Below are 27915 nucleotides of genomic sequence, written 5' to 3'. Positions count from 1 at the left end.
GGATAATAAACTTCTATAATCCATGTAGAAACTTATCCAGTGACATCTTTAAGGAAATAGCAGGCAGAAGAAGAGGAATATGGTGTGGTGATTTACATGTGCATAACAGTTTATGGGGCAGTGATCCTACAGACAATAATGGAGTATATTTGAGGAAATGATGGATGAGAGAGTATAAATGATGGAAAAGGAACCAGAATAAATGTGAATAGAGGTACAGTATCAAGACTAGATCTTACTTTGGTGTCAGATAAAATAGTGAATAATTGTGAATGTTGTGTTAAGGATGATACTACACTAGGGAGTGATCACTTTCCAGTCATTACCACAATAAATGATAATGTATGTAAGCAAGAGGGATATGCAGTCACAAGATGGTGTTTTAGTGAAGCTAACTGGGAACAATTCAGGTTATACTGTAAGGAGATGGACATTTGGTAACACTTGAAGGAAACATAGAGGAATGTGCTGCAAATGCTGCAAATCTCTGTATTCCAAAAAGAACAACAAAAGGCAAGGTAAGAGTAGTACAGTGTTGGGATGACGAATGTAGCAGCACGGTTAAAGACAGAAACAAGGCTCACAGAGTGTTAAGAAAGACCATATCACAAAAGAACCTTTTAGATTACAAAAGGAAAGGGGCGGTGGCCCGTAGGATAATAAAGGAAGCAAAAAAGAAAATGTGGAGAAACTATTGTTCATCTATTGGAAGAGAAATAAAATTACAATTACAATGTATGAGCAATGTTTAAGAAAATGAGTGGGAAAAGAAGTTCAATTAAAGTCCCAGCGCTGGTCAGAGGTCAGAGGCTAGTTGTGACAAACAAAGAAAAGGCAGATGTGTTAGGTGAGGCATTTGCTGCTGTGCATAGTGGTGAACACCTGGGAGCTATGCATAGGCAACAGAAGGAGAGAGTACTTGATAGTAGGTTTCAGTGAAACCTACTATCAAGTCCAGTTGACTTTGCTCCGGCAGCCCCCTGAGGTGTCAATCAATGTAATATTGAAATTCACGGTTTTCCCTGCCTTATAATTTCTTAGGCACACCGCCTAGATGTTTTCACTGACCACCTAGATCAAATGAACGAGGAAAGGGGGAAAAAAACGCACATCGACATATTCAATCTGAGGCTCCTTTAGGAATCAAAATTCAGTTTGTTAAACACTCTGAAATTGTTATACTAGCTTCTTGATTTGTCTCAAAGAGTGCGCCAGATTGATGCATTTCAATTCCATATATTCAAAATTTTTGGCTGGGGGGAAAGACCCCCAGGACCCCCCGAACCGCGCGGGGGGGCACCCCTCGTACCCCCCACCACCTAAGACCTAAAATTGGCCAGGGAAAATCCTGAAATTCTTTAATAAAATCTGGAGAGATGGGGTGTTTCCGAGTCGCTGGAAAAGGGCAATTAGAGGCTACTCACATTACCAAGTTTGTACCGCACCCAAGCATGTTTGCCCCTAAAATCCGGATTACTTGACCAGTGTGATCGCTCCATTCCGTGCTTGAATACAGTACACTTCCCCTGCTCTGGCACGGTTGGAGGGGGTGTGCTCCAGCACGGTACGGGCATTCATGCACAAGCACATGCACGGTCACTCACACAGCGCGTTAACGTGGATTCAACGTAAATCATGCAACTTTCCTCCTGCCTCTGCAAAATCGTTTAATGCGTGCAGTGCGATTACCAGCGAATGGCCGCGTTGTGCAATCAATAATCAACCATGTTGTCTGTGTCGCTGTCCATGGTGCTGCTGCAACCTCCTACAAACAAAAGTTGATTTATGATGAAAGGTATATATGGCAGTCTGTGTGCGCCGCGCACCTGTCAGATCCGGTAGACCTGACCGGGTGGGCGCGGTGGGCCGGCCACAGCACCACACGGTGTGCGCGGCCACCCGGTTGAATGTAGCAGCCAGCTGACATGCCGCTCCGTCTGTCAGTTGGACGCTTTCTGAAGTTACCTCCGAACCTGTGTCTGATTAAAAGAAACAAAAAAGTATTTTAGTTAAAAGGAAGACATGATGAATGTATTTGAACTATATTGATTTATGATGTCATCGGATCATGCCTGTTGTTGTATTTCAACGTGATGATGTGCATACCGGGGGCAATCGCACTTGGGCACATTTGGGCTTTAGATAATGAGCACGTTTACATGCACACCTTATTCCTGTATTAACCAGATTTCTATGTTTTCTCCAATCGATATACTCCGTGATATTGCGCACGTGTCATGTAAACACGCACCGAACCCGATTAAGGTCATATTCCGGTTGGAGAGAATTCTGAATAAGACCCCTGGCATATGCCTGTTCCAACCGGAATATTGGGGCTTGTAAACACCTTAGTCGGAAAACTCCCCGAACCGGAATATTCAGTCACGACTGCGCATGCTCGACTCACAAGGAATTCTGTGGCGTCTTTGTTGCTATGGTTACCTGCAAGCGGGGAAAACGGCAGGGCGAACAACAGCAACAGCCAGGAGACTGCAGTCCATCTTCAGCTAATGAAAGACTTAAATATCACGGAGTATATCGATTGGAGAAAACATAGAAATAGCGACAGAAGAAGAAGAAAAAGAAGAAGAAGATGAGGAAGAAGACTTCTTCGTCTGTTTTTCCGGCGGACCAGACGCCTATACGCGTACTGCTGCCCCCCGCGGCTGAGTGTCGCATTACGTCAGAGAGTGGAATACGCCGAAACACGGGGGCATGCCAAGTAACATGTAAACGGAATATTCTAGTTGCCGCGGCGCAGTTACCTTAGCCGGAATATTGACCCGAACCGGAATATGGTGTGCATGTAAACATACTCAATGTGAGTGCAGGCCAGCCTGGGGGGAGGGGGATTTTTGCTTTAGCACGATACAGAGCAAATGGCCCTAATGTGAGCAGGCCCTTATACTGCCATTTCACAAGCCAGGGAAAGACCACACTAATCCTAGTAACTATAGACCAATAGCTCTCACATCTCACATGTGTAAATGGATGGAGAAGATTCTAGTCCTCAGACTTTCATATGTATTCAAACATATGAACATACAGAGAGAATTACCGTATTTCACCAATTAATCGCCCGGGCGTTTAATATGCAAAATCGACTTGGACCCCGGGCGTTTAAAAGAACCAGGCGGCTATTCGCTGCAGGCCTTTATTTATTTTTGCACCAGGTCATTATCGTGATGACAGCTACTGTCCAACATATTTTCAATCGGTCAATTTAATATTACGGTACAGCCTTTTGTTCTAACGTTAGCTAGCTCTCTTATTTTGACAGAAAACAGAAGTGCCGCACTGTTACTGTGCGGCTAACTGTTTACTTCTGCAAAAATAAGGTGAGTAGCCTTATTTTGGGTTACCTCATTATGATGCAAATAATCGCCCCGGCGGTTATTCGGGTGGGCGTTTAATACGCAAAATGCATGCAGACCCCAGGCGTTTATAAGAACCCGGCGGCTATTTGCGGCCAGGCGATTAATTGGTGAAATACGGTATTCAATGAATATCAGTATGGGTTTAGAAAGAGCAGATCCACTGTGGACGCACTAGTTAGGGTTAGTAATGATATTGAGAAAGCATTAAAGATGAAAGAGACAATGGCATTGTATTTTTTGACATAGTAAAAGCCTATAATTCAATTGGAGGGAAGGCTTATTAAGGCTGGTTAAGTTAAATCAAATGGGCATCAATGGGCATATATATATATATACATACAGTACAGGCCAAAAGTTTGGACACACCTTCTCATTCAATGCGTTTTCTTTATTTTCATGACTATTTACATTGTAGATTCTAACTGAAGGAATCAAAACTATGAATGAACACATGTGGAGTTATGTACTTAACAAAAAAAGGTGAAATAACTGAAAACATGTTTTATATTCTAGTTGCTTCAAAATAGCCACCCTTTGCTCTGATTACTGCTTTGCACACTCTTGGCATTCTCTCCATGAGCTTCAAGAGGTAGTCACCTGAAATGGTTTTCCAACAGTCTTGAAGGAGTTTCCAGAGGTGTTTAGCACTTGTTGGCCCCTTTGCCTTCACTCTGCGGTCCAGCTCACCCCAAACCATCTCGATTGGGTTCAGGTCCGGTGACTGTGGAGGCCAGGTCATCTGCCGCAGCACTCCATCACTCTCCTTCTTGGTCAAATAGTCCTTACACAGCCTGGAGGTGTGTTTGGGCTCATTGTCCTGTTGAAAAATAAATGATGGTCCAACTAAACGCAAACCGGATGGGATGGCATGTCGCTGCAGGATGCTGTGGTAGCCATGCTGGTTCAGTGTGCCTTCAATTTTGAATAAATCCCCAACAGCGTCACCAGCAAAACACCCCCACACCATCACACCTCCTCCTCCATGCTTCACAGTGGGAACCAGGCATGTGGAATCCATCCATTCACCTTTTCTGCGTCTCACAAAGACACGGCGGTTGGAACCAAAGATCTCAAATTTGGACTCATCAGACCAAAGCACAGATATCCACTGGTCTAATGTCCATTCCTTGTGTTTCTTGGCCCAAACAAATCTCTTCTGCTTGTTGCCTCTCCTTAGCAGTGGTTTCCTAGCAGCTATTTGACCATGAAGGCCTGATTCGTGCAGTCTCCTCTTAACAGTTGTTCTAGAGATGGGTCTGCTGCTAGAACTCTGTGGCATTTATCTGGTCTCTGATCTGAGCTGCTGTTAACTTGAGATTTCTGAGGCTGGTGACTCGGATGAACTTGTCCTCAGAAGCAGAGGTGACTCTTGGTCTTCCTTTCCTGGGTCGGTCCTCATGTGTGCCAGTTTCGTTGTAGCGCTTGATGGTTTTTGCGACTCCACTTGGGGACACATTTAAAGTTTTTGCAATTTTCCGGACTGACTGACCTTCATTTCTTAAAGTAATGATGGCCACTCGTTTTTCTTTAGTTAGCTGATTGGTTGTTGCCATAATATGAATTTTAACAGTTGTCCAATAGGGCTGTCGGCTGTGTAGTAACCTGACTTCTGCACAACACAACTGATGGTCCCAACCCCATTGATAAAGCAAGAAATTCCACTAATTAACCCTGATAAGGCACACCTGTGAAGTGAAAACCATTTCAGGTGACTACCTCTTGAAGCTCATCGAGAGAATGCCAAGAGTGTGCAAAGCAGTAATCAGAGCAAAGGGTGGCTGTACTGTATATATATATATATATATATATATATATATATATATATATATATATATATATATATATATATATATATTGGTTCACTTCACAACCGAGTGTGTGTCACGTGTGCGTGGGTGATTTTGATTCGTTTTGGTGGATCCCTATCCCTTTCACTAGCCCCTGTCCAACCGGTAAGCCTCAGCACCTGATTAGGTTCCTTTTTCCCTCCCCTGTGTGAATGGTGTTTGTTTCTTTTTAAAAAAGAATCTACATTTTAAAAACTGTTTCAATAAAATATTTCGTACATTTCTCCTGCCCTTTGAGTGACGAACCTGTGTCCTCAGCATATGAATGAAATAATTCTCTGGGTGAAATTCCCAGGGTGGCGTTGTCTGGCAACTTTTGAGATCATCTGATCATTCTGAATTAAATGTGCATTGCATCGCTGTAGCTGCCACAGAAAGATTCTAACTCCATCTCAGGCAAAATGGCAATGTTGTCAGTTCCTCTCCTCAAGACCACTCATGTAAATCTGGTACGTAGTTACCCCCAGTTACCCCCTAGGTCAGGTGTAAACGACATCATCAGCTGTACTACAGATAGCCAATAGTTCTCTTCAAGTCAGGCCTTTTTCCAAGGGTTTTGATGACTTCTGTCAACAAACCATTACAAAAAACTAATCTGAATGCCTCAGTAATAAATTACTATAGGCCCATATTAAGCCTACCTTTTTTAAGGAAAGGTCACTGAAAAGGCTGATTTTCAAGAACTTAATTCTTTCTTACTGCAAAGCAACATATTCAGTATTTTTCAGTCTGGTCTCAGACCACATCACAGCACTGAAACTGCACCTGCTAAATACTGAATGGCATCATCTGAGCAGTGACACATCAAAAATATCAGTCTTAACATTCCTGGATCTCAGTGCTGTATTTGACATGGCTGATCATAAGATATACTGCTCAGCAGACTGGGAAAGTGGGTGGGACTTTGTGGTACTGTGTTAGACTGGTTCTAATCATACCTGCAAAACAGAAACTACTTTGTGTCAACTGGTAAAAATAAATCTGAGCAAAAAAAAATCTCATGTGGAAAAACCATTGTAGTCCAGTTTAGTAGTTTGCTGTAGTGGTGTGAGTTTACTGAAGTATACCGGCACACTGGTGAACTGATCGACACAGAGAGTATCTGGTTCGGTGAGCTGACCAAGAGCAATGTCAGGAGAAGACCTTTATACAGTGACTACAGACGGTATGTAAATAGGCAGAGAACAAAAGGTGAGGGAAGGTATTGTAAGACAGTGATCAAGGTATTGTAAGGCAGTGATCAGGTAGGGTGCGGTTCCGAATAGGAACAAAAGATGTGAAAAGTGTTCGTGTTCACGCCCACAGGATTAAAGGCCAGGCCCAGAAGACAGGATGGGCCCATCAATTAGAAAGTCTGAATCAATCAGAAAGTCTGAACCGCCCAAAATGTGTATTTTCCTTCCACATTCCTCAAGGGTCCATATTCGGGCCTCTTATATTCAGCATCTACATGCTCACCACACTTTGATTATTTATTATTATAAAATATCTTACCATAATTATGCAGGTCACACAGCTGTACATAATGGTGTCATCTGGTGATTACGGTCCCTTGTATTCATCCAACAAATGCACTGAACAAATTAATTAGTGGATGTGCCATTTCTACAACTAAGCACAGAAAAAACAGATTTATTTATTTATTTATTCATTTATTTATTTTGCCCCGAATAAGAAAGATTAAAAATCAGTGGTCACCTTGAATACATGACAACAAATCATGCCAGAAATCTTGGTGTTGTTATGGACTCACACCTAAACTTCAACAGCCACAAAAAGGCAATTACAAAGTCAGCCTACCACCTCAAAACATAGCAAGAATCATAGGATTTCTGTCTCAAAATGATGCAGAAAAACTTTCCTTTCCACAAACACCAACAAAGTGGAGCACATTACACCACTTCTCAAAACTGCACTGGCTATCTGTGTGTCAAAGAATAAACTTTAAAATCTTTTTACTTGTCTAAAAAGTGCTAAATGGTCTTGGGCCCACATACATCTCTGAATTACTTGTACTAAGGCATCCAGAGCCCTCAGGTCATCTGGGAGACGTTTGTTCAGTGTTCCCAGAATCAGCTTTGAAATGTAAAGGATGAATTTTATAGTTATGAGGTTTTTATGGACAAATATCATGTTCAAATTTCTTGTTGGGAGTTTAATGTGGTTGTCAAATCAATACCTAACAGCATAATGTCTCGAGCACAAAACATACACCTTGACCATCTTTAAACTATTAATGGAGTTTCTGTATTGGCTAGAAAGTGCACTTATGATTTTGTTAGAAATCATCTTGAGCATATCACAACTGCCATATGTAAATATAAGTGGGTATATTCAAATAGAAAACAATGGGAAACTATGTTTCTGTTACCTTCTGTTACCTTATCAATCTCTAATTGATATCAATCTCTAATTGTATTTTATGTTTGTATTGTATGTATTTTATGTATTTGTAAAGCAAATATTTTTAAAATCTTCCAAACTAGAAGCAACAGATGCACTTTTTGTGACATAAAGTTGTGAGAACGTCTTTTTTTGGAATGGAGAATAAAATCATCCTGAGCACAGGACAGGACTTCAGGGGAAATAGAAGGAGGCTGATAAGTTACATACCAGAGGCAGGAAATAGGCTGTCAGTTTCCTTTTATGTGTTTTTTTTTTTTTTTTTTTTTTTTTTTTTTAAATTTTATTTAATTTTATTTTTTTAATAAGCACATTAATAAATGTATGTATACAGTGGTCCCTCGTTAATCGCGGGAGTTACGTTCTAAAAATAACCCGCAATAGGCAAAATCTGCGAAGTAGTCAGCTTTATTTTTTACAATTATTATGGATGTTTTAAGGCTGTAAAACCCCTCACTACACACTTAAACACTTTTTCTCAGACAGGCATTAACATTTTCTCACTTTTCTCTCTTGTTTAAACATTCTCAAAGTTCAAACCTTCGTAGAAAAATAAGTCCAGTAAAAAAAAAAAAAAAAAACATGCAAAATTGCACTAAAAAAAAATCCGCGAAACTGCGAGGCCGCGAAAGGTGAACCGCGTTATAGCGAGGGACAACTGTATTTCAATACTATCACGAATGTACCTTCTCTGATACAGTAGGTGGCGGTATGCATCTTTAAAGGTTGCTTTACGAACCGCTAAAAAGAAAAACACACAGAAGAAGAAGAAGAAGAAGAAGAAGAAGAAGAAGAAGAAGAAGCAGCAGCGGAAGCGGAAGCTAAAGGAGGAGTAAAAGAGAAAACAATGCAGGAGACTTTGTGAGTCAGTTGCTGTCGAAAACAGCAGAAGGACCAAGAAGTGTTCTTGTAAATGTGTGAGAATGTGTGACGTGCAGGAGCTCATGTGTCTGATCCAGCAGCATCAGGCTACGGCGGCTCGAGAAATACTGGAAGTGTTTAAAAGGACGTTAGCGGCGCACGAGGAGCAGCTGCGGCAGTTAAGAGAGGAGAACGAGCGGCAGAGAAAGCGGCTGGACGCTCTTTTACAGCCTCAAGTTCGACTAGAAAGAGCAGGTTTGTCCACTTCAAATGTTGTTGTCTCACTGCTGATGTCCGTGTTGAGCACAGGACGCTAGCAGAGCTGCTTCAAGCCCCAAACCCTCCAGCCGCTCCTGCTTTCTGCCTGTTGCTTTTTAGGGTTTAGTCCAGGGGTGTCAAACTGGAGCCATGAAGGGCCGGGAGGCTGCAGGTTTTCATTCCAACCGAAAACTCCACCAGGTGATTTCACTGATTACCTCACCTTCAAGCAGAGAGGAGGAACCGATCTGTGAATTCACCTAGTGGAGTTTTTGGTTGGAATGAAAACCTGCAGCCTCTCAGCCCTCCATGGCACCAGTTTTTACACCCCTGGTTCATTCTTCAGAAAATTCTAATTCTCAAATCTGTGTGGCTGTATGTCCGAACATCCGGATCTAGCTGTGACGCATTTCCTGCTTCATGGGGTCGCTACTACTCGTTTCTCTCTGGCCCTGCGTTCCAATACCCATACTACCATACTATTTAGTAGGTTGGATTTGATTCTGATTTTTGGGTCTACGATTCGATTCAAAATTGATTTTTGATTCAAAACTATTTTCGATTCAAAACGATTTGATTGATAATGATTTCTGCTTCAATCTATAGGTGTGCAAAGGATTGTCATGATCTACTCCAGTCTGCTTTGTAAGACAGAATGACAAATGGAGACATTAAAGTGTCTTTTTTTTTTTTTTTTTTTTTTTTTTGGTAAAGCTGTCTCAGTGAAAAACTTACGGAGTGTGATAACATAGATTGAAAAATAAGCCGAAGTGATACCTCTTCTCTTAATAGACAAGCTAAGCCAGTGTGCTGCTGTTAGCCAGTGAAAATAGAGCGGAGTGGCAACTCTTCGCTTTGTTACACAATCTATGTCAGTGCGCTGCTGTAGCCTGGAAAGTTTCCTTGCCTTTTGGACTCGTGTGGTGCCGGTGCAGGTGCTGTAATGTTTTTCTTGGTGATGCAGGTGCAGGTGAAACGACTGGAGGGGTTGTGCCACCCAGATTTGCTTCCCTCCATGTAATTTTCCTCAGACATACACTCATATTCCACACAAAAACAGCATTTCATTCAAATTATGTCAAATTCCACAATATTTCGTGTTAAAAATAGATTCCGTTTTATTTGGCTAATTCCGTGATTCTGTCCGCGATTCCGTGATCGCTGAAATTATAGGGCCCTACAATGTTAACATTAACGATAACATTAGGGTTTTCACCGGCTTGAACCAAAAAAAAAAAAAAAGGTCAAATTTAATCTTGCCTAGGTATCTTTCTCTTGCTCTTTTCTCTCCCTCTACGAGCACAGCAGCAGAATCAAACAGTCGGTGACTCCGGTTTTCATTTTTCAAATAAAGTTCATTGCAGCATAGTGTAACATTTCATGATATTTAAATTATCATTTCAAACTCTGATTATAGTAAGTATATGTGCGCAAATATAGGCTATATATGTGTGTATGTATATCCATTCATACAATATACTTTAAATTGCTTTAACATCTGGAAAAAGAAAAAAAAAAATCATTCCGAAGGCTTGGCGGCTTTTATTTTGCCGTGGCGGTGCGCCACGATCAATTACATGTAGCGGAAACCCTGGCCGGTGGAAATGGAGGAAATTCAACCAGCCGGTGTTACGGATTAACTGGTTTCCGTGTTAACTGGTGACCTTTGTTTGTAAACATCGGGCGTTTCTCGTGGCAACAGCAGATGTTCTAATCACTGCGAGGGGGGCGCAGCTGACCTCGCGAACGCCTGAATGACTATTATTAAATCTCGTTTATAATTTTCTAGACTTGGCTAACTATCTGCTCAACTTAGCTTGTTGGTGGTTCATGGGTTTAGTGAAACGGTGGGATCAGAAATCTACTCCATATTTTGCTTTATTTTCTTCAAAATAAAAAAAATTATCCACCCGGGGTTCGATTACGGGTGTGAAACTTAAAAGAAATGTTGCAAGTCATTTAATTAGACCACTAGGCTAGTGTACCTGTTGCGGGCTATGTCTGACAATATAACATATGTCAGGCAATAACAACCACACTGCTTCCTCCAGGCCTTGTATACTTGTGACCGCTGTTACGGCGACGCACACAAATCTGTCTCCACCTTTTGAAAAACCTTTAATAAAAGCTTAAAGTCTAATAAAAGCTTAAAGGTGGCACTTGGAGGTAAGAGGAGGAAAAGATGGCCGCTTGAGCTGAGAGCTCCACATTTCCTCAGTGCTTAATCTGAAGTTTCCACCTTCACCAAGTAATTTATAGAGCTCATCTTGCCTGATCTAGTGGGTTCTAGTGACAAGAATCATGCCAAGAGGCAGAAAAGACGGAACCAAGGAGCACTGACTAAGACAAACGAAGCACTCGTCAAACAACAGCAGCGTGTGGCCGCAGCAGAACAAAGGATCTCAGATCTAGAGCACACGCTGCATTCCACCAAACGGGACCTACACCGATCTCAACAGCTGATAAAAACCCTCGAGGCTAAGACAGATGACTTCGAAAACAGAGGAAGAAGGAAGAACTTAGTTCTGATGGGTCTCCCCGAAAAATCTGAGGGTCGAGATTTACTCAAGTACATCCAACAGAAACTACTGGAGTGGCTCAACTTAACCATGGATTCACCACTTGAGGTGGAGCGAGCTCACCGCACTCTGCATCCTACTCCGGACCCAGGCAGACCTCCAAGACCTATTCTGATCTGCTTTCTATGGTTCCGAGACAGAGAGATGATACTCCAAGCTGCTAAAAAGAAGACAACTCCAATATGCGAGGGTGAGGTAAAACTTACTTTACGCCAAGATCTTTCTGCAGAGGTTCGCCGCAAACGCAGGGAATTTGCTGGAGTGATTGAATATTTCCTCGGAAAAGGCATGTTCAGAGGCTTCGCATACCCGTACCGACTCCGGGTCCTTCATCAGGGGGCTATCAAACTTTTTGATAGTCCCGCCGATGCGAAGGCTCTCATCAATAAGTTGGAGAGACGATAGGCTGATGTAGACTCTGCAGAAACTGCTCATTAAAAGTTCACGAACTGAACGGAGGTAAGATGACGCGTTCTTCCCATCTTACAATGACTGTAATCGATCGTTCTTCTAGTCATATTGACTGGTAAACCACCTATTTTTTGTTGACAACTGTATAAAAGTATAATGAAAGTTTTGGAGTTGACGCCCACCTTGCCGGCTACCTGGGTATTTCCGGAAACAAAGTGTGACGTCACGGCGGACGATACTATTTGTGTTAAAAAGAAAGGTGCTTACCAGGGCAGCGATATGACAGATTGACTGGGATGCATAAGATAAAACTCATTTGACTCCTCTTCGGTCCATTGATAATAAGATCGATCATGATATAAAAGTTAGAACAGTTAAGAGGTATGAGGAATATTGTCTGTCTGTCTTCTTCACCACGCAAGATACTCTCTGCCTGAATGGGTGAAAAACATATGGATCATACCATGAATAATTGTGAGGGGAGGTGCAATGGAGGGGAAAAAGAAATGATTATTATTTACTTATTTTATTTATTTATTTATTTATTTTTTAAATATGTATTTCAAATCTTCTCTCCAGGATTATGATTATTATTTTCTTTGGTCATTAAAATAATTTAATTAATTTTGATCATCCCCTCTCAGCATTATATCTGAAGTAGCTTATTAAAGATTGTTGTTTTGACCTATTTTATTAGGTGGCACTGAGGAAGGGTGCTCCAAGCTGCCAGAACTATAAGGAGTACTTAAGTAGATTTTTTTTTTTCCCTTGTTTAGTATCTATGGGTATGTTTTTTTGTGATCTTTGCCTCCTCTGGCCTATTATGAAAGAGGTGTTGTGGTTCTCACAACTTGGGTGGGTTGGGATACTTTATATATATGTTTTCTTTTCCCCTTGTTTATTTTATGGTTCTTTTTCTAGGGTAACATTCCCTAATAAAAGCAGTAACATGGTTATTTTTTATTTATTTACTTTTTTTTTTTTTGCTCAGTGGTATACATTAAAAGGTACGCTTATGTCAAACAGTACTCATCATGGGTGATTTGAATATTATCTCATGGAATGTTAAAGGTTTAGGTAACTCCATTAAAAGGAAGAAAATATTATCCGTTTTAAGAGAAGATAAGGCAGATGTTGTCTTCCTACAAGAAACCTATCTTTCTGACAGTGAACATGTAAAGCTAAAAATGGACTGGGTAGGTCAAGTTTATTTTTCCTCATACAAATCACACAGTAGAGGGACAAGTATTTTATTAAATAGAAATGTACCATTCATATTACAAAAAACTGTCACAGACCCAAACGGTAGATTCATCTTGATTTCAGGCACTATCAACAGCACTCCAGTTACTTTTTTAAATGTTTATGCTCCTAATGTAGATGAACCATCATTCATATCAAAGATGGTACTATTGTTCCATGAAAACTGTAAAGGGCTGGGAGTCTTAGGGGGAGACTTTAATTTAACAATGTGTTCAAGAGATTAATCAAGTAAAGAGCTCCAATCCTAAATCCTCCAAAGTTCTTCATGGGGTATGTTCTGACTGTGGTTTGATTGATGTCTGGCGGGAGCTAAATCCAGGTGTTAGAGATTATACCTTTTTTTCAAATGTCCATAACTCTTACTCCAGACTAGATTATTTTTTTGTACCGTCAAAATACATTCATATGATAAGCAAGTGTATAATAAATCCAATTATCCTCTCAGATCACTCCAGAATCCATCTAAAAATTCATTTTGATCATGAACACTTTATCTCCAAGCAATGGAAATTTAGCTCCTCTCTCCTGAAAGATGATGAATTTAAATCAAAAATGCGAACGTGGATAACAAATTATATTAACGAAAATAATGATCCTTCCTTAGATCCCAACATTATTTGGGAAGCAGCAAAAGCCACGCTAAGAGGACTTATTATCTCATATGCTTCATTTAAAAAACATGAGAAACTAACTCAAAGAAAAGAACTGGAGAATGAAGTAGCACGATGTGAAAAACTTCATAAGAGTGCATCCACAGAGGATAATTGGAGACAATTAACTGTTGCTAGAGCAAAATTAAATCTTAAGATCTCAGATGATATAATACACAAAATGAACTATATCAGACAAAAGGAATACGAATTCGGAAACAAACCAGGTAGATTATTAGCTCACCAATTAAGGAAGGAGCAAGCAGAAAAGGTCATTAAAGCTATATATGTTAAGGAAAATAAGGTAACCTATCACCCAAAAGAGATAAACCAAACGTTTTTGGAATTCTATAAAAATCTTTATCAATCACACGGCGGATATTCACAAGACGAATTAGATGATTATCTTAAACATGTCAATTTACCGGAAGTAACGACTCCTTTTGAATTCCCCATTTACAGAAACAGAAATTCTGGCTACATTTAATTCAATGCCTATAAATAAAAGCCCAGGACCAGATGGTTTCTCAGTTGAATTTTACAAGGAATTCTGGCCAGAGATTCAGCCTATTTTCTTGTCAATGTTGAATAATTTCTGTTATAAAAGATTACTTCCTCAATCAATGAATTTAGCACACATTAGTGTTTTACACAAAAGCGGTAAAGATCCTCTACAGTGTTCGTCATATAGACCTATAAGTCTTTTGGATCATGATTATAAGATCATTACTAAATTATTAGCAAGAAGACTGGATTCTGTCCTGCCTAAGTTGATTAATCCAGACCAATCAGGTTTCATAAAGGGGAGATACGCTGCCGACAATATAAGGAGAGTTTTGAATATAATTAACTCGCTCAACAACCGCCAGGAGCCTTCTCTTCTTCTATCCTTAGATGCAGAGAAGGCTTTCGATAGGGTTGAGTGGAATTTTCTTTTTTCTGTTTTATATAAATTTAATTTGGGTGTTAATTTTATTGAATGGATTAAAACAATTTACAACTGTCCAAAAGCTGCAGTAATAACTAACTGTAGGAGTTCTAATTTTTTTTCTTTAACTAGAGGGACAAGGCAGGGCTGTCCTTTGTCACCATTACTTTTTGCATTGGTGATCGAACCTTTGGCATCAAGTGTAAGAGACAACATAAGTATTCAAGGTTTAACGATCGATAATAATGAACATAAAATCTCCTTATATGCAGATGATATTCTTTTATATATCACAGACAGATATATTACTCCTAACTTAGATAATCTGTTCGAAGAAAATTACACACCCGTTAGACAAAAGATTAAATCAGATTTGTTAACATGGTCTTCTCTACCACTATCATTATTAGGACGGATAAACGTTATTAGAATGAATGTTCTACCAAGATTTAATTTTCTTTTCCAGATGTTACCATGTTTCTTATCTACGGATTTCTTTAAATCACTAAATAGTGGCATCTCAAAATTCATCTGGAGCAATAAAAAACCTAGGATCAGTCTAATGACCCTAATGAAACCGGAATCCATGCGAGGTCTTGGTCTTCCCAATTTTCAATATTACTACTGGGCAGCTCAGCTAAGGAATTTGGTAACTTGGGTATTGGGTAGACGGGAGTCTCTGTGGGTCCAAATGGAGGCAAAGTTTTTTGAACCCCTGCCCCTGGTCTCCCTTATATTTATAAATAAGTTTGAAAAAATAAAAAATATAGACAAATGTTTCTCTGTTTTCAATACGCTGTTAGCATGGAGAGATTGCAGGAAAAAAAATGGTATCACCACTTGTACTTCAATTCATTCTACTATCTGTCAAAATCCAGACTTGAACATAAAGCAAATCAACATAGGTGATTGGACAAACTCTGGTTTAAAACAGTTTAAAGATTTTTTTTTTTAATTTGAACATGCAATTAAAATCATTTATTGACTTAAAATCAGAATACAATATTTCTGACAGAGACTTTTTAAAATATTTACAGATACGGAGCTTTGTTCAATCACTTATTAAAGAAATAAACTGTGACTTGGGTTATCTGAAATAGAGGACACAGTCATAACCTCAGATACAATTAAGGGGAAGATCAGTGAATTTTATAATTTGTCACAAGGAGGTTTGTCATCTTTCCAAACTTTAGTGAAGATATGGGAGAAGGAACTAGGGATGGTTTTTGAAGAAAACACTTGGTTAAATATATGCGAAAAAATACATTTTCCATTCACTAGTAATAAAATTAAAGAAGCTAATTTCAAATTCATTCACAAACTGTATTTAACTCCAATAAAAATGCACAAAATTTCAAAGGATATCTCTTCAAAATGTCCAAGATGTAAAAGGTCCGATGGAACATTTGTGCATATGTTTTGGGAATGTGATCTTTTAATAAGTTTTTGGAAATCAATCCATTCCTTTACACAATCAGTCTTAGAAATTAAATTTGATTTCAGCCCCAGTTTGTATTTATTAAACGATACACTGGCTCTTCACCTAGACCGAAAAAAATGCAGGATATTAATCATGATCACATACTTTGCTAAGAAATGTATACTTTTGCTTTGGAAAGATGATTCCCCTCCAACTTTTAAGTTCTTTTTGGATCAAATGTCAGTGTTTTTACCACTGGAAAAATTAACTTTGGAAAAATACAATTGTGGTCATATTTTTCAAGAATTTTGGTCTCCATTATTTTCAAAATTGGAGAACTTGTCCAAGGAGGAGCAATCATTATCTCTAATTTAGAGCTTGCACCTTACTCAGGTGAATTGACCTTAACATAAAATATACACTACGTGTATGAACTGTAGGGGAAAATAAGTATGTGCTGTGTGTATGTATGTATGGAGATGTATATGTATGTATATATGTATATGTATGTATGTATGTATGTATGTATATACGTATGTATGTGTATGTATATGTATATGTATGTGTATGTGTATGCGTGTATGTGTATATATATACAGTACAGGCCAAAAGTTTGGACACACCTTCTCATTCAATACGTTTTCTTTATTTTCATGACTATTTACATTGTAGATTCTCACTGAAGGCATCAAAACTATGAATGAACACATGTGGAGTTATGTACTTAACAAAAAAAGGTGAAATAACTGAAAACATGTTTTATATTCTAGTTTCTTCAAAATAGCCACCCTTTGCTCTGATTACTGCTTTGCACACTCTTGGAATTCTCTTGATGAGCTTCAAGAGGTAGTCACCTGAAATGGTTTTCACTTCACAGGTGTGCCTTATCAGGGTTGATTAGTGGAATTTCTTGCTTTATCAATGGGGTTGGGACCATCAGTCGTGTTGTGCAGAAGTCAGGTTACTACACAGCCGACAGCCCTATTGGACAACTGTTAAAATTCATATTATGGCAACAACCAATCAGCTAACTAAAGAAAACGAGTGGCCATCATTACTTTAAGAAATGAAGGTTAGTCAGTCCGGAAAATTGCAAAAACTTTAAATGTGTCCCCAAGTGGAGTCGCAAAAACCATCAAGCGCTACAACGAAACTGGCACACATGAGGACCGACCCAGGAAAGGAAGACCAAGAGTCACCTCTGCTTCTGAGGACAAGTTCATCCGAGTCACCAGCCTCAGAAATCGCAAGTTAACAGCAGCTCAGATCAGAGACCAGATAAATGCCACACAGAGTTCTTGCAGCAGACCCATCTCTAGAACAACTGTTAAGAGGAGACTGCACGAATCAGGCCTTCATGGTCAAATAGCTGCTAGGAAACCACTGCTAAGGAGAGGCAACAAGCAGAAGAGATTTGTTTGGGCCAAGAAACACAAGGAATGGACATAAGACCAGTGGATATCTGTGCTTTGGTCTGATGAGTTCAAATTTGAGATCTTTGGTTCCAACCGCCGTGTCTTTGTGAGACGCAGAAAAGGTGAACGGATAGATTCCACATGCCTGGTTCCCACTGTGAAGCATGGAGGAGGAGGTGTGATGGTGTGTGGGTGTTTTGCTGGTGACACTGTTGGGGATTTATTCAAAATTGAAGGCACACTGAACCAGCATGGCTACCACAGCATCCTGCAGCGACATGCCATCCCATCCGGTTTGCGTTTAGTTGGACCATCATTTATTTTTCAACAGGACAATGACCCTAAACACACCTCCAGGCTGTGTAAGGGCTATTTGACCAAGAAGGAGAGTGATGGAGTGCTGTGGCAGATGACCTGGCCTTCACAGTCACCGGACCTGAACCCAATCCAGATGGTTTGGTGTGAGCTGGACCGCAGAGTGAAGGCAAAGGGGCCAACAAGTGCTAAACACCTCTGGGAACTCCTTCAAGACTGTTGGAAAACCATTTCAGGTGACTGCCTTTTGAAGCTCATCCAGAGAATGCCAAGAGTGTGCAAAGCAGTAATCAGAGCAACGGGTGGCTATTTTGAAGAAACTACAATATAAAACATGTTTTCAGTTATTTCACCTTTTTTTGTTAAGTACATAACTCCACATGTGTTCATTTATAGTTTTGATTCCTTCAGTTAGAATCTACAATGTAAATACTCATGAAAATAAAGAAAACACATTGAATGAGAAGGTGTGTCCAAACTTTTGGCCTGTACTGTATATGTATATATATAATTTTTTTTTTTTTTTTCTTTTTTTTTGGAGAGAGTTTATGGATATTACTGTTGCTGCCATTTTTTGCTTATCTATTTAGTTATTTTTATTTTATTTTATATGTATGCATATGTGTGTACGTATATGGATATGTGTGTATATATGTATATGTGTATGTATATATGTATGCATATGTATCTGTATGTGTGTGTATATGTATATATGTATATATATATTTTTTTAATTATTATTATTATTATTATTACTTTTGTTCTCCATCAATGTGTTTGTTTGATTTTGTATTTGTTATTTATTTATTTACTTATTTTCCTCTTCTGTTTGGTATCCCTAGGGAGTAATGGGAAGGGTAGGAAATAATGTGGGTAAAAAAAAAAAAAAGAAAGAAATTGTACAAATTACTGTTACTGATGTTGTATCAGAGCGGACATTTTTTGTTGCGGAATCATTGTGAAATAAAAAGATGAAGAAAAAAAAAAAAAGCTTAAAGTCTACACTTCAATCACGTCTTGATTACTCCGTTTCAAATCCACTGTTGTGGTGTGCAGGGGCAACATCATGAATATTGTTTATCTGTCCAAATACTTGTGGACCTAACAGTAAACAAGTAAATAACGGTTTGCACATAAATTCATCGTTTACTCTGAAAACATTGCAGATATTTATTTTGTAAAAAAAAAAAATAAATAACACACACACGCAAAAGTATTTAATGTCAGGCAAAAACAACCACACAGCCTCTTGCTGTTTGCCAGATTAACTTGTGACCGCTGTTAATAAACTATAGTGACTACAATGAATTCGTTACATCGCAACATGCATACAGCTGGCCCTGCAGTTTACAATACAAATCGATTCCCCAGTGGATGCAACAACTGCAAACAGTTGTTTCATATGGTTTTATGGGATTACTTAGCCTTCATGATAAAATTTGATTCTGTCCTTTTTATAATAGCGTACAGTTGTTGGATACAGTTGTTGCATCCACTGGGGAATCGATTTGTATTGTAAACTGCAGGGCCAGCTGTATGCATGTTGCTCTGTGTCAAATTCATTGTAGTCGCTTTAGTCTATTTCCCCCAAATATCCTCCAAGCAGACAAAATCTCCGATGCTCGACAAGCGCTGAGCTTGAGAGGCACTACAACGTGTGTGTGTGTGTGTGGCTGTGTGGCTGTGTGGCTGTGTGTGTGTGGCTGTGTGGCTGTGTGTGTGGCTGTGTGGCTGTGTGTGAGTGTGTGGCTGTTATCATCGCAATAACATCGGTCACAAGTTAATCTGGCAGAAGATTACAAGACCTGGAGGAGGCTGTGTGGTTGTTATTGCCTGACATGTATTTTATTGTCAGACACACCCCACAACAGGTACGCTAGCTTAGTGGTCTAATTAAATGACTTGCAACATTTCTTTTAAGTTTCACACCCAGTATCGAACCCCAGGTGGATAATTTTTTATTTTGAAGAAAATAAAGCAAAATATGGAGTAGATTTCTGATCCCACCGTTTCACTAAACCACATGAACCACCAACAAGCTAAGTTGAGCAGATAGTTAGCCAAGTCTAGAAAATTATGAGAGATTTAATAATAGTCATTCAGGTGTTCGCGAGGTCAGCTGCGTCCCCTCGCTGTGATTAGAACATCTGCTGTTGCCACGAGAAACGCCCGACGTTTACAAACAAAGGTCACCAGTTAACACGGAAAACAGTTAATCCGTAACACCGGCTGGTTGAATTTCCTCTGTTTTTGTTTTTTGTGTGTCCCGCGCAAGCGTGAGTTCCAGAACCGGCTGCGTGGTGATGTCAGGACGTTGCACACGTCCCGCGTAGTTAAATGGAAGCTGACAGGCAGTGGATTTGTTTTATTTATTTAATTTTTAAAATCGATTTTGGGACATTTTATATCTATTCTGAATCGTAGTAAATGAGAATCGTGATTCTTATGTGAATCGATTTTTTTTTTTTTTTTTTGGCACACCCCTATTTAGTATGTTCCAATACATAGTATATCAGATGCAGTATGCCAAGAGTACCAGGATGTCCTACTACATTCAGTCAGATTTCGCAGTATGGATTTCAGCATGCTGCTCTGGCCATTCTGACCCACAATCCTTTGCACAGTGGACGTTACGTCGCTCTCACTGAGTTGCATGTACAAGCCACGCCCACATACAGACGACAACAAAACACACATATCGCACAAAACTCGCTCAGTGACAGCAGAAGTGCCAGGAAGACAGAAGATAAGAAATAACAGACGACAGCGCAGTATGAAACAGCACCGGCATTTTGACAGCAACATTCAAATGTGGCGCTACGGACGGCGGCAGAAGTGAGCAAGAGGGGCGGACTTCAGGGATGATGTATATAGTGTGTCCCAATAGTATGCATACGCATGCATATTTCATACCAAACTACATACTTTGTAAGGGCAGCTGCAGTACATACTAAAAGTAAAAAGTATAAGTATGCGATTTGGAACGCAGGGTGGGTCTGTCTCAATCGAAGGGCTATATGACTACTAGGTCGCAGCCTACAGTGCCCACGCAGGAGGCGTCCGACGTAGGTACCGATATCAAGTTTACCAGAACTAAAAGTTTAGTGAATTGGGACGGTGTAGCCTGCGGAGGATTCCTACGTCATTATTATCAAGGCTTCCCGAAGTGCATTCGAGTGATGCAGCGTAAAATGCCAAAGTTGGTTTCGGAGGTGTGTCAGTGAACACCTGTGCATGAAACAAAACGATAAGCAGCTTCAACGCTCTCAAGATGGACAACATTGATTCTGTAGTTTTATGTATTTTATTTTATTTTGTCTTCGTGAAGATGCAGAAAATTAAGATAATTTTTACACCTCACAAACTGCAACAGACTGTCCCAATTAAAGTAACTGTACACATGGCTACATTGTAACGTACCTGATGCGCTGATGGTTGCTATGGAAACATCATGCAAAATGCCTATCTGACTCATCTAACTAAACTTGCATTTACAGGCGTTGTTTGGATACAGTTAACAGCTAAACCGAATCTATGGTGGTAACTATAGGCATAAAAACTTATCAAAATGTCATGATGTAAACATTAAGATGGTCTAAAACATGCTTAATAATTCCAGCAATGGTGGCTGATCCAGAAATTCAACTGGACCGAAAGGTACCCTGGGAAGTAGGCTGTAATGTCGGCCGCAAAGCATCGTGGAGGTGTATCCTGCAAATTAGTCAAAAATAGGCTGGATCTGTGGGCTGCATTTGCAGGACCCCGCGCTGTAAAATTGAATTGGGACAGCACTTGTTGCGCCACCGTGACGTAAGCAGCCTACAAATACGACCTGAGTAGCGTACAGCCTTTGAATTGGGACAGAGCCCCTGTCTCTATTTTTCCTGCTCTAGTCTTATTTTATCACAGTAACTACCTCTCATCTGTATCTTTTTGGCAAATTTGCTAATTTTGCTACTTCTCTGATAATCGATAGTCCAGCGGAGCATTTAGCTGTTTGTTTTTTGGTTTATCTACTCGCTCTAGCTTCAGCCTAGCTATCAGTTAGCTCCATGTCTCTGCAGTAAATCCAGCTCGTAATAACGATGGTGTGCTGTGACTGCCCCGCTTTTGCAGACCTGCTGTCTCTGCTAGAGGGACGTGTCCGTGACTTAGAACAACTATTTAAGCTAGGAATACGTAAGACATCACAGTAGAGCTGCAGCTATCGAATATTTTAGTAATCGAGTATTTGACCAAAAATTCTGCCGAGTAATCGAGTAATCGGATAAAATGTGTTTTTGCCAAGATAAAGAGCAATTGTGTATATATATCTATCTATATATCTATCTATCTATATATCTCTCTATATATATATATAGAGAGAGAGAGAGAGAGAGATATAGATATATATACATATATATATATAGATAGATATATATATATATATATGTACGGTATTATAACATTACAAATGTATTACATTAAAGGACAGTTTTAGTCTTAGTCTTGTGTCAAATGCCCTTATTAGTTTTAGTCATATTTAGTCAACTTGTATTCTTTTTTGTTTAGTCACATTTTAGTGGACGAAAAGTCTTGGCATTTTAGTCGAGTTTTAGTCGAAGAAAATCCAAAGTATTTTAGTTTTAGTTGACTAAATTACAAAGTATTTTAGTCTAGTTTTAGTCAATAGTCTTTTTTTATTCTTTGACCTGCATCATGTTGGCTTTTTTTTTTTTTTTTTTTTAATTTAACAATATATTAAATTATTATTATTTTAAAAATGTAAATTGCTTATCAAAGACCTATCAATTCAGCTACCAATGAATGAGCAGTAGTATGCATGTGATAACATAGATTGAAAAATAAGCCGAAGTGATACCTCTTCTCTGAATAGACAAGCTAAGCCAGTGTGCTGCTGTTAGCCAATGAAGATATACCGGAGTGGCGACTCTTCACTTTTTTACACAATCTATGTCAGAGCGCTGCTGTTTTAACTTTCTTCTCACCGCGCTACGCTTCAGACAGCGCCGGTGGGTGTGTGCTCCTCAGTCACACACACACACACACACACCTCGGCATGAACACACAGCAGCGCAGGAGGAGAAAACTAACGCGCGGTTGTGCCACATTAAAAATAGTCCGTGCGAAGCACCGCGGATTTATATTTTTATTTCTATATTTATTAAGCGATTCTTCGAGGCAGGAAAAATTACCCGAGGCAAAAAAAGAATCGAGGTACACGATTACTTCGAGTAATCGTTTCAGCTCTACATCACAGGCACTCCAGAGAGTCTTGTGGGAAGGCTCGCAAGAGCAAGCCACCTGTTGTGTGGCCTGGTTTGCAGTTGCCCCTTCTGACCAAACCGGTTCTCGCCCCTCTCTAGCCCCGTTGGTAATCCCGCGGGCCTCTCCCTGTTGACAGAGTGGAGCAACACACACTAGTGATAGGAAACTCCATTACCCGCAATGTTAGACTAGCTTCGCCAGCCGTGGGTTAGTGCTTACCTGGGGCCAGAGTCTCCGACATAGAGGATAATCTTAGGGTGATGGCAGCACCGAGGAAGGATCAGGGAACCCAGGCACACTGCATTAATACAAATAGGGACATTGCTATTCATGTCGGCACCAACAATGCAAGGATGAAGCAGTAAGAAATCACAAAAGCTAGCTTAGCTTAGTTAGGACGCTAACTAAGCTAAGCTGGTCCATTACCAGTGAGGGGTAATGATGAGATGTAGAGTAGGTTAAACTCAACCACTGGCTGGCTGGCCTTCCTTCTGGGGCTGCCCCCACCTGCTGAAAGCGGACGGCCTTTTTCCTACTAGGGAAGGTGCTGCTCTTTTGTCTAGAAATATAGATAGAACTTTAGTTTCTGTTTGACACTGGGGACTTAATACTCGGCAGGTTGCAGGTGATTAGAGCCTGCTAGATGTAAAACAAGTGTGGGTGTGCAGTCATCAAGTGTAGCTAATGTGATTGGTCAGGGTATTTCTCACAACATAGACAATCAGACTGCTGGCTGGGTTTATAACATTGAGACAGTCTCCCTACCCCACCGTCCTGCTCATAATCTCTTGTTCCCCAAATCTGTGAATCATAGGAATCTACAAATCATTCATTCTACTGTTACAGTAGAATTTTGTAACGAAGCGCCTTCTAAAGTACAAAACCAAATTCCTAATGTCATAAAAACTGTGACCTCACACCGCCCTAAGCACAAGGTTTTAAAACTTTCATCTAATCATAAAAGATGTATAATTCCTATCAATATATATCATCATCCAGTGGTAGGCCTACAGGTCTGCCTACCGCTGATCAAGGCAGCAAGAACTACTCAAATGGTCTAATTCTTGACCATAGATTTGACATCCAACTGATTAAGTTCATTTTGTTTTCTATTGCGATGTACAAGTGTTTTCTTCTATTCAGACAAATGAAGAGAGTGAGCTGTTTCATACCTGCTTGACAGTTTCGACTGTGTGTCCAGTCTTCCTCAGAAGCATCATCCAACGTATTGCTGACGTGTCATTTATCAGCTGATCGGCCCGACAGACTCTGGTCTGTCGGGCCAACAAATTCAAACATTGGATAAAAGAGGCTATAGAGATCAGGAAGCGGGCAAACGGCACCATCAAGTGGGACGAGGGGGCATACACCCTCTCGCACACCTGGGATTCCGTAGGGAATCCCAGGTGTGCGAGAGGGTGTATGTGCTAGGGAGAGGGGGGCGTGGCCGGCCCGACAGACTGCCAGGACCACCCTCCTCACGTCATGCATGTGTGTGTGTTGGGCATGAATTTCATTCCACTTAACATTAAATGTTAAAGTCACTGCAGCCCTCAGTATCCATCTCTAAACTAGCTCCCTCTAAAGTTGGAAAAAAAAAACATTATTGCATTAACCATCTCATGACCCAGCAAAACACCAGGAGAGAACTGGTGTTTATTCAGTCGAGGCTAACGCTGGACGAATGCAGGAAAGTCATAAACATTCATGGAAACAGTGAACCTAAATGGTCAGTTTTCACACTTCATCCACAGTATTTTCAGTATGATTGTACAGTGATTTCCATGGATCTCAGGCCTGTAGTAATAAGCTTCTCTTCATTGTCACTTTCATACCAATTTTATGTGGAGACAAAATGACTTCTCTGTTTTTGTGGCTGCGATCATCCAGCAAAGGAGCATCATGGATCTTGTTTACATGATGAAGAAATGGTAACAGGATAAGGTACACTTCCAAGCATGGTTTTCCTTAATTTGTGTGTGTGTGTGTGTGTGTGTGTGTGTGTGTGTGTGTGTGTGTGTGTGTGTGTGTTTCAGTGTTGCCTCAGCAGCTGCTGGTGAGTAAAGAAGAGGTTCCCCCTGAGCAGCAGGAGTGCAGCCCCAGTGTGAAGCAGGAGGAGCCAGAGCCCCCCCACATTAAAGAGGAACAGGAGGAGCTCAATATCACCAAGGATAACCCATTCACTCCTGCCCCTGTGAAGAGTGAAGATGATGAAGAGAGAGCTCAGTCCTCACAGCTTCATCAAAGCCAAACTGAGGAGAACAGAGAGGCAGAGCCTCCGGCCAGCAGCTCCACTGAAACAGAAGCTGATGAAGAGGATTTCCAAGCAAGTAGTGATGGCCAGCTGCTCTCTTCACACTCCTCTGAATCTGAGACTGAAGACAGTGAAGATGACTTGGAGGAGACTGGAGAGCCTCAGTCAGATTTAGCCTCAGTGAGTGAAGTCCTTTTCAGCCATGACAGGTCTGAGGCTGGAGAGAAGCCATCTTCCTGCTCTGTCAACAAAACCACAGGAAAGAAACAGTGGAGCTGCTTTGTTTGTGGTAGAAACTTTAAACAAAGATGGCTCTTAAAAAGACACATGTTGACGCACAAGAGAGAGACAAAATTCAGCTGCCCATTCTGTGCCAAGAGATTTCCAGGGAAAAGTGAATTAAACACTCATGTGGTAGTTCATGCAAGAGAGAAACAATTTCGCTGTTCAGTCTGTGGTAAGACATATACAGATGAAATTTGCTTAAACAGACACATGAGACTCCACAAAGGAGAGAAAACTTTCAGTTGCTCAGTCTGCGCTAAGAAATTTAAATGGAAAAGTCAATTAAACGCTCATATAGTAGTCCACACAGGAGAGAAACCCTTTAGCTGCTCAGTCTGCGCTAAGAAATTTAAATGGAAAGGTCAATTAGACGTTCATATGGTAGTCCACACAGGAGAGAGACCTTTTAGCTGCTCAATTTGTGGTAACGATTTTACACAGAGGTGTAGCTTAAACAAACACATGAGAATCCACACAGGAGAGAAACCTTTCAGCTGCTCATTCTGTGCTAAGAGATTTGCATGGAAAAGTGAATTAAACTATCATGTGATAGTCCACACAGGAGAGAAACCATTTTGCTGTTCAATCTGTGGTAAGAGATTTATACATAAAAGTGGTTTAAGAATACACATGAGATACCACACAGGAGAGAAACCATACAGCTGCCCATTTTGTGGTAAACATTTTACAACAAAATCTGGCTTAAATGCACACACAAGAGTCCACACAGGAGAGAAACCTTTCAGCTGCTCAATTTGTGGTAAACATTTTACAGTGAAATCTAGCCTAAATACACACATGATTGTCCACACAGGAGAGAAAACATAGCTTCTTAATTTGTGGTAAACATGTTTCAGATAAAGGTCATACAAATGCGCACATGATTGTCACTCAGGAGAGAAACCTTTTAGCTGCTCAGTCTGTTATCAAACTTTTACATGTAAAAGTCACATAAACAGACAAATGAGAATCCACTCAGGAGAGAAACTGGGCAGCAGCAGTGTGTGTGGGAGAAGTTTGTGCAGGCATGACCGTGTTAAAAGTCTCAAGTGTGTTGGTGAGAGCAGCAGCAGCTGAAGCTGCAGATCTGCTGCTTGAACTGAATTGTTCAACAGGACAACAAACTAGAAAACATGATGACTGTCCATCACTCAGGACGAGGAAACTCAAACTCTTCTCAGTCAGTGTTGTTGTTGGAGATGCAGCCACATGTGAACACTGCTCACACACATCTTGTGTTAATGCAGGCTCATTGAAGAGAGAAATTCTTGTTGCTCCTGTTTGCCTCAAATTCAGGTTTATGTTCCCTTGTCACTTTGATCATCTGATACATGTAAGTTAATGTTCTGGCCAGCAACTCAACATTTGTCATTCTTTACTGGAATTATATTGTTAGACATCAGTGTAGTTTATTGTAGTACACACTTTGTTTTCTGCATTAATAACAAGGAACTGTTCAAGAGGTGTCATAATTTCTCCAAATTTCAAAGCAATATGACAGATGGACAAAGGAATGTCAATTTTCACAATATGTGGTATCGTACTTCACATTGTAACATGTTTCTGTGTGGTGAACATCAGTTTGGTTATTGATGAGGTGATGTTGCAGATGTAAGCATGTTGCCTGTTTACAAATATTTAGTCTGAAGTGTGGAGAGTGTTTCTTCCTCTGTCTTGTTGTGGACAGTCTTCTCATGAACCTTTCACCCATGTTGATTTTTGTATTGTTTTTATGTATGAGGTAAAATCTGTTCATTGTACTTTCTTTTTTTTTGCACAGTAGGCGGTATCAGGAGGAAAGGGAACGTATTAATAGGCAAAGTCGCAATCACGGAGCAAGTGTGTTTACTGAAACACATTTTTTTTAGTTTCACATTTACCATACGATGAAGCCATTAGATTGTCTGTAAATTTTTGTTTGGATATAAGCAGGTGTGAACTATTCATATTACTATTCATACTTGAATAAATGCATTTGATTACAGCTGCACTGGAGTTTTGGAACCTTTTTACTGACAGAGGAGATGCCTCAACTAGGTATCTGCTAGTAAGCAGCCCCTTAGTGGCTTGTATGTTTGTTGTTTTTAGTTAAGTCACTATAACCTGTGATGGACTCTTTAATGTACTGATGACAAAATATCAGAAATAAAGAATATATTAGGACATCAATTAATAATAGCAACAAAATCTTTCAGCATCAGATGTTATCTGAAGTGTATTTACAAAAGGTTATTACAAGCTGTAGTTGTGTCAAAAATTAAACAGCCTCTAGTGGTTGTGTCAGGCGCAACACTGCAGTGTCATATTAAGTAAGTGAAAACCCCCACATGAAGAAGCTGGTGTGGTGGTGAATGGATAAACCAATGTACTGGACCTGCAGT

At 40.1% G+C, this 27915-nt stretch overlaps 1 protein-coding gene across 1 annotated transcript; it reads left to right on the top strand.

The window, feature by feature from the left end:
• The first annotated feature begins 8422 nt into the window (after positions 1–8422).
• On the top strand, positions 8423–26942 carry LOC115363938 (gastrula zinc finger protein XlCGF57.1-like). Its single transcript, XM_030058301.1, has 2 exons — positions 8423–8743; positions 25032–26942. The coding sequence occupies exons 1-2, from the start codon at positions 8551–8553 to the stop codon at positions 26360–26362; spliced, it is 1524 nt and encodes a 507-aa protein (XP_029914161.1). The 5' UTR covers positions 8423–8550; the 3' UTR covers positions 26363–26942.
• The last annotated feature ends 973 nt before the right edge of the window (positions 26943–27915 follow it).

The sequence above is a fragment of the Myripristis murdjan genome, chromosome 8 (assembly GCF_902150065.1).
Source record: "Myripristis murdjan chromosome 8, fMyrMur1.1, whole genome shotgun sequence".
NCBI classification, from domain to species: domain Eukaryota; kingdom Metazoa; phylum Chordata; class Actinopteri; order Holocentriformes; family Holocentridae; genus Myripristis; species Myripristis murdjan.
Note: the sequence above shows the minus strand (reverse complement) of the source record. Positions and strands in the feature narration are given on the sequence as shown.